Source organism: Montipora capricornis, chromosome 6, assembly GCF_036669925.1.
Source record: "Montipora capricornis isolate CH-2021 chromosome 6, ASM3666992v2, whole genome shotgun sequence".
NCBI classification, from domain to species: Eukaryota; Metazoa; Cnidaria; class Anthozoa; order Scleractinia; family Acroporidae; genus Montipora; species Montipora capricornis.
In genome coordinates this window covers 1543823-1551322 of record NC_090888.1, presented here as the reverse complement: position 1 = coordinate 1551322, position 7500 = coordinate 1543823, and the positions used below count along the sequence as shown (strand labels likewise).

General features: G+C 38.1%; 1 protein-coding gene across 1 annotated transcript in view; it reads left to right on the top strand.

Moving 5' to 3' along the window:
- Positions 1–7500, top strand: part of LOC138051177 (multifunctional procollagen lysine hydroxylase and glycosyltransferase LH3-like) — a 26928-nt gene that overhangs the window by 2588 nt on the left and 16840 nt on the right. Inside the window, exon 4 of the mRNA XM_068897336.1 lies at positions 3345–3459. Within this exon, the coding sequence (XP_068753437.1) occupies positions 3345–3459 (115 nt within the window). The remainder of the gene's footprint in view (positions 1–3344; positions 3460–7500) is intronic.

Genomic DNA, 7500 nt, shown 5'->3' with positions numbered 1-7500 from the left:
AACTACTGTAGGTGACAATGTTATTTTCTATCATGAAATTTGTTACTTGTGATTTGTTGAATTTGTCAAGACTAGTGGTATAACAGTGGAAGTGTCTTAATCCATATCATCATTTGGCCGTTATGGCCCCACGTGGGCTTTTGTTGTAAAACTATTGGGAAAACCCCTGTGTGAGGGCCATACGCATTAGTACGAGCAGGGGCAGAAAAAGCCGTACAGCCCTACTAGCTAGGAACATGTACATGTACTGCTCCATGCAATGCAATTTCAGGGAATTTTGTCACTTGTAAACATCCAAGTTATTTACAGCTAGAAAAGCAAAAGCGAGGGTGAGCGAGGGTGGCACAGTCGGTTAGTGCGCGGCCACGGTGCAAGAGGTCCTGAGTTCGATTCCTGGATCTCGCATCCTTGTTTCGACTTCTTTCCTTTCCGTGTAGCTAAGTAGCTTTAAATACCCGTAAAACGGAGCACTGATGGAGAGGGGGGAGTGAAATGAGCGCACCGTCAACCTCAGGTTTGTCAGTTGAATTACTGTTACGAGTTATCGATGTTAAATATGGTTGCTTTACTTTACTTTAAATGCAAACAACATTATTAGATAAAATTTCTGTGCAAATTTTTGTTACTTACTTTGTCCAAACTTCAATAAATAGTGTGCTCATAAATAGTGTAAAGAGCCCATAAAATGAGTAATAAATGCTTTACATGTATATTGACTGAGTTTCGGTCAGGGACAGGGGCCTTGGCACGGTCAGTCAATAAGTTCATGATCCTATTATGACACAAAACATTATTGTGAGACAAGTTTTAACTCAACCATCATTTTTAAATAAATGCATTGATTAACTCTTGTGGAATAAAAAATGTCATTATAGCAAAAGAAGCTCTTGAGGTTCAGTGTCCGCTTTAACCACTTTTGCAATGACTTAATAATTGCAAAGCATTTTCACGCCTGCAAATAATTTTTTGCCATGAGCCTGTCATATATAAGGCCAGGGACAAGGTTTGACCAGACATGCAGCCACCCTGGTCAGACAGAATTTTGTTTCAACACTTATTAAGTGGGATGCCTGTGGCATCTAGATGGTGTCCACACTACAAAATGAAAATTGCGAGGTCTTCTGAATTTTTATCTAAACGAGGTTTGAAGAATAGCTAGAAATAAATCTTTTTTTTAAGGTCTGTAACGTCTTTTGTTTCGAAAATACAGCATTTTGAATTTCCGAATTGTCACTTTGTGTGACACTTTGGTTGAAGAAAAATGTCTTTTCCTATGATTCTCAGAAGTTTGAACGTTTCAAGTACATTATGAGATGTGTGCATACAAATGTATTTTATCTCGTGAGCGAAAGTAAGCACTTTCGTTGCAAAGTGAACTCCAGGTGTTTTGATAACCGGCCGCTATATTGATGGACCACAGACAGGCCACTAACATCGCAGCGGCGTGTGAAACACTTCTGCAAATTAACTCAAAAGCGATATAGCGCACAGACCTGAGAATTGCAGAAGTGGTTTATGTATTGTCTTTACAACATTTCAAATGGTTGGCTTCGTTTATGGAACGGTACCCCTGTTAAAGTGCACATGACTCGAAATTTCACCACCATTTTTTATTTTAAAATCTAAAATGTAATGGCCTAAGGAACATTTCTGTTCAAAAACAATTAAATTTCTGTTCTGAGAAAACATCTAAAAGGCGAAAAAACCTCTCGTATTTTTGAGGAAAAATTAATATGCGTTTATTAAGTTTAGGATTTTGACGTCATTGGTTGTGGGATGTTCCTGATCAAAATGTAACGAAAAAGTTTCCGATTCCACGAACTTTTTTTTGTTGCTGTGCACTAACAAAGCAAAATAAATGCAAGGCAATTATCAAAATAAACAGCAGATGTAATAGACAAGCTTTTGTTTTCGGTATTATTCAGGCCTTCTGATATTACGCGATGGTGCGATTTCACACAATCGACCTCAAATCGCATCCGATCGCACAATTTACGAAAAATCACATAATTCACAAAAGGACGCACAAAATTCATAAAATGAAACATAAATCAACACGTTTCTTAGAAATTCCTGCATAAATACGCCATTTTTAAGATGATTTATCGTGGAAAAAGGCTAAAAATCCTTTGCCACCTTCAATTTCGTAAACATTCGAAGTTCAAGGCTTTATTTTGCATGTTGGGGACCTGGTACGAGTCTCCTTCTATTGGTGCAACACAAACACGCCCTTATATACACACCACTGAAATGACACAGTTGTCTTCTCTTAGAGAAGAGATTTGTGAAAAATAAGCAAAGTTGTAAGTTTTTCGGCAAAATGTAGTTTCTTGCGTTGAAAACTGATAAAAACTTACTCATGGATAAGTTTGTTGTGAAAACGCCCGCTTTTTCTTCGACGAAGAAGGAAGTTCCCACCTTCCGCCCAATCTGACAGCTCATGATCGAGCAAGGAAGTACCTCACAGGTACGGTCCACGTGGACGATGGACTGATGTTTTTCTCATCGTGCAATATTAGGGCCGTTTATACGAGAGAAAATAAGCCGCGGCTTACTCTGGCCACGGTGTACAAAATACGCAAAAGGAACTATTTATACAAATAAATCAATATATATTCCCAAGTCAACTTAAGCCGCTGCTTGAAAAAGGCGTGAACGTAGATTTTGTACCATTTATACGGGGTGAACATTCGAGTCTTATGTAAGCCGCGGCCAGAGAATGTCGCGGCTTATTTTCTCTCGTATAAATGGGGGTATGGCCCTATTGTGATTGACCATCTTCGGAAGTTCGTGGTTGACAAGCACCTTGATCATTCATTTGGCATAAATTAGCTGTGTCCTTTCAACTTTTAACGTGGTGCACCGGTGGTGCAGAAGACCTCATTGTTTTATTTATCCCAACTAATGATGATCGAGATACATAATTACTGTTCCTTTCTGTTCAAAATGTCTTTAGGGCAGCAAAAAAGTGTTTTTCTTAACCTGAAACCTTATAAAACAAGCTTAAAATTGCTGAGAAAAAAATCGGATAATTTACATTATTTAACGCATAATTGGCCTTCCTAATCGCACAATCTGCCCTGAAAAATCGCATAATTTGCATTTTTTAATCGCACCCTATCAGAAGGCCTGATTATTCCAGATAATTACATGTACTTTGTAACAAAGAAATAACAGCTAAAAGTCAGGTATTGTTTGTAATTAATGTTTGACAACCAACACTGAACCCAAGGCCTGTAATAGAAGAAGTTGATATAAGTGATACTCTCGACCAGTGCAAAAACACATTGGTCATCAAGTTTCAAGGGAATCATTATTTATATTTATGTAATTTTTCACCATAGTTATGACGTGATCTTGCTGGCAGACCCAAAGTTATTTCTACAAAAGTTTGTAGAGTTTGAAGCCAACATGGTATTCTCAGCAGAAGATTTCTGTTGGCCGGACAAACTTCTCAAGGTAAGTGTACAATAGCTATGAATAAAGTGTATTGTATTGAGAGCTGATGCAGTGTATGTTGAAGATTAATGAAAAACATTGATATTTTTTGGAAGAATGGAGCCTTTTTGTCTTTAGTTAATGAAAGATAAATCAGAAAAGAGTTGTTTTCAAGAAAATTAATGTTAACAAGTGAAGCTATGATCTTCGCAGTTATGAACGCAATTTTTACAATTGCGTAGAGAAGCCTGAAAAATTCAGGACTTCAACGGGGTTTGAACCAGTGACCTCGCGATTCCGGTGCAACGCTCTAACCAACTGAGCTATGAAGCCACTGACGTTGGGAGCTGGTCATTTGTGGGTTCTAATGATCCCGTGAGGAATGAATCAATGCTGAAATGGTATATGAAATTAATCATATATGAACTGCGGATATGAAATCAAGTAAAGCTATGATCTTCGCAGTTATGAACGCAATTTTTACAATTACCAAAACTTCTTAGCAGCACGAAGTAAGATATCGCTTTGATGATCCATACGATGTTTTTGAAATTCATATTTAATCAATACATGTTTCGGATGAAACATCATCCATCGTCAGTTGACAAATGAGAAATAAACTAAAGTTGAGCAATAAATAGTGTAACAAAGTGAGATATAACATGAATAATTAAGGATGAAGGCGAGAACAGAATTAAAACACCCAACCACGAAACAAAACAGAAAAAACCAAACTGTTTAGGCTAAGAAAAGAAACTAATTAGTATGAAAGGGATAAATTAAGATGTTTGACTTGGGAATTTAAAGATGGCTGCTCCCAAAGGATGTGCATGGCTTCTTTGATTTTCAATTGGAAACGTGTGGAAGCAGAGTCGAGAATTTTAAAACAGTCTTCTGAACACCGGGAGCGACAATTTTCAGAACCTCTCAAGTGCTTAAATATGTGGGAATGTTTGTCCGAGGTGAGATGTTCACGGATGCGAGTGGCGAAATGTCTATTGGTTTCACCAATATAACAGGCATTACAGCCTGCACATGAAAACTTGTAAATGACTCGCGATCGTAAACCCGCAGGGATAGGATCCTTCGCCCCAACCCAACTCCTAATTTTAAAAGGGGTGAACACCAACTTAATTTCCAGGTCGCTGCAAAATTTGTTGACTAATTTCTTAATTCTGCGTTTTGTTATGATGGAAAAGGGACCGATGTACGGTAATTTAAAATACAAACAATTGTCCTTCCGAGCAACACTCTGAGAGGAATCGGAGGTAAAGTAATTGTTGAGAAATTTTCTAACAACATTCTCGATAACGCTAGAAGGAAACAAATTCTTCCTTAATGTTTTGGTAAGGTTGCTTATGTCCAAGTGAAAACCAGTCCAAGTATTATTAATTTTAAATACTCGGTCAACCAGAGTGCGTACTAGTCCTAATTTGTAACTGAAAGGTACAAAGCTGTAATAATTAGTGAGAAGACCGGTGTAGGTCTTCTTGTAGAAAACCGAGGTAATAATGCCCTGATTACTATGGTTATCTAAAAGCACATCTAAGAAGGGAAGCTTGTGGTTTACTTCCTTCTCCATAGTAAACTTGATGTTAGGATGCTGGCTGTTGATATAACTAAAGAAAGATAAAGCATCCTGCTCGGTATTAAACAAAGCAAAGGTGTCGTCGACATATCTACGGTAAAACTCGATACCTGAATTGTAATTCTCTAACCAGCGTTTCTCATGGTGACCCATAAAGAGATTATCTAATACAGGAGCAAGCGGGGAGCCCATGGCTACCCCATCAATTTGATCGTAAAAATTACCCAAAAATGAAAAATGGGTTTGAGCAGTGGCAAAGAAAAATAACTTAGTAAGATTTTCCCGTCCTAATTTAATATCTGGATTGCCCTTCATAATGTAGTCTACCGCTATGAACGCAATTTTTACAATTGCGTAGAGAAGCCTGAAAAATTCAGGACTTCAACGGGGTTTGAACCAGTGACCTCGCGATTCCGGTGCAACGCTCTAACCAACTGAGCTATGAAGCCACTGACGTTGGGAGCTGGTCATTTGTGGGTTCTAATGATCCTGTGAGGAATGAATCAATGCTGAAATGGTATATGAAATTAATCATATATGAACTGCAGATATGAAATCAAGTGAAGCTATGATCTTCGCAGTTATGAACGCAATTTTTACAATTGCGTAGAGAAGCCTGAAAAATTCAGGACTTCAACGGGGTTTGAACCTGTGACCTCGCGATTCTGGTGTGACGCTCTTGGGTTCAAACCCCGTTGAAGTCCTGAATTTTTCAGCCTTCTCTACACAATTATAAAAATTGCGTTCATAACTGCGAAGATCATAGCTTCACTTGATTTCATATCCGCAGTTCATATATGATTAATTTCATATACCATTTCGGCATTGATTCATTCCTCACGGGATCATTAGAACCCACAAATGACAAGCTCCCAATGTCAGTGGCTTCATAGCTCAGTTGGTTAGAGCGTCGCACCGGAATCGCGAGGTCACGGGTTCAAACCCCGTTGAAGTCCTGAATTTTTCAGGCTTCTCTATGCAATTGTAAAAATTGCATTCATAACTGCGAAGATCATAGCTTCACTTGATTTCATATCCGCAGTTCATATATGATTAATTTCATATACCATTTCAGCAAAATTAATGTTCTTGAAATAGAGGTTAGAGTTAACAATATTAGCTCCTCTCCTTCCTCCTCCCCTACTGTGGATGCTAGTTTATATTACAAATGTACATAATTTATTTCCACTGTGAAGTGTTCATTAATTATTGTTCCACAGCCCTTCCTTGCCCCTTGGTGCAAGTTGACATCTGTCACTAAGCATGCAGTGTAATACTTTTACCACATTTAAGTCGAATCTCAACAGCTTTTAATAACAACTTCGTTCACACACTTTGATTTCTCTTACACACACTCCAAACCTATCCCATCATGCATGTGGTCTACCACAGGTAGACCAACAAACACTACAACCCCTCTTTTCCTTGGATTTAGACATAGTTTACAACAGCAACATTACACGTATATCTCTTTCCGAACGGTCTGATCTTGATAAGGGCAAGTTCAATTAAAACTAAACTGAATAACATGCTCATAGTTCAAAGCGTCCCTGTCAATAGAGTTCATAATCAGCAGAGTTCATAATCCTTTAAGTATCCTGGCGGTTTCCTTAACCGAGTTGGCCTCGTGGATACCTCTGGGGTCCCTGTATTGGCATTCCTATCTGCAACAACATCTTGTCCTGTGTCTTGTTGGTTCGGCCCCTCGCTCCCTGTCAGGTATTTCTTTACTTCAGTCACGTTTCTCTTATAGCTAACTCCTTCTGGTGACATCACAGTGACTTCATTTCCATATTTACTGGTAATTTTGTGAGGTGCTTCCCCAAAGCTTGTTGATAGCTTGTTTTCCTTCCTCTGTTTCATCAGGACTTGATCACCTGTAGCTAAGGGCCTTGCGCACGGTATTGGTGGTCAAGGCCGTTTCAAAATATGTAACACTAAATAAACCGCTAGATTTTAAGATTACAACGTTACTGTAATAATCTAAAAACAGAAATGGAAAGTAAATTTCATGTGCATTTAGCTGGTAAAAAGAAAGCTTCAAAATATCTTTCTGTTTTCAATTAACAACAAAATAAAAAACCCGCACTTGAAATCAGCGAGAAAAACAGCAGTGAACGCGATTGAGATGTTTGTGTAAATATTTTCTTCCTCTCACGAAATCGCCCAAGAACCTTAAAAATTTAGGTGCACATTAGTTGGACAATACCCTGGGAAACATTCATCCACAGACAATGAGTACTTTTAGAGTAATAGTGGTAGAACTAGCGTTACAGTACTACTTTTTGCACTAAATTTTTAATCATCACGCCAAAATTAAATTTTTCGTTTCGCTTAGCGTTCAAATCGTTTGATATATGGTTTGGTTCGTTTGGTTCGTTTCGTTTGAATCGTTTCGATGGTTTGTAAAACACTTGGTTTCCTTCGTTTTAATCGTTCCTCTGAAATATTTCTTTCGTACAAAATCCAAAATA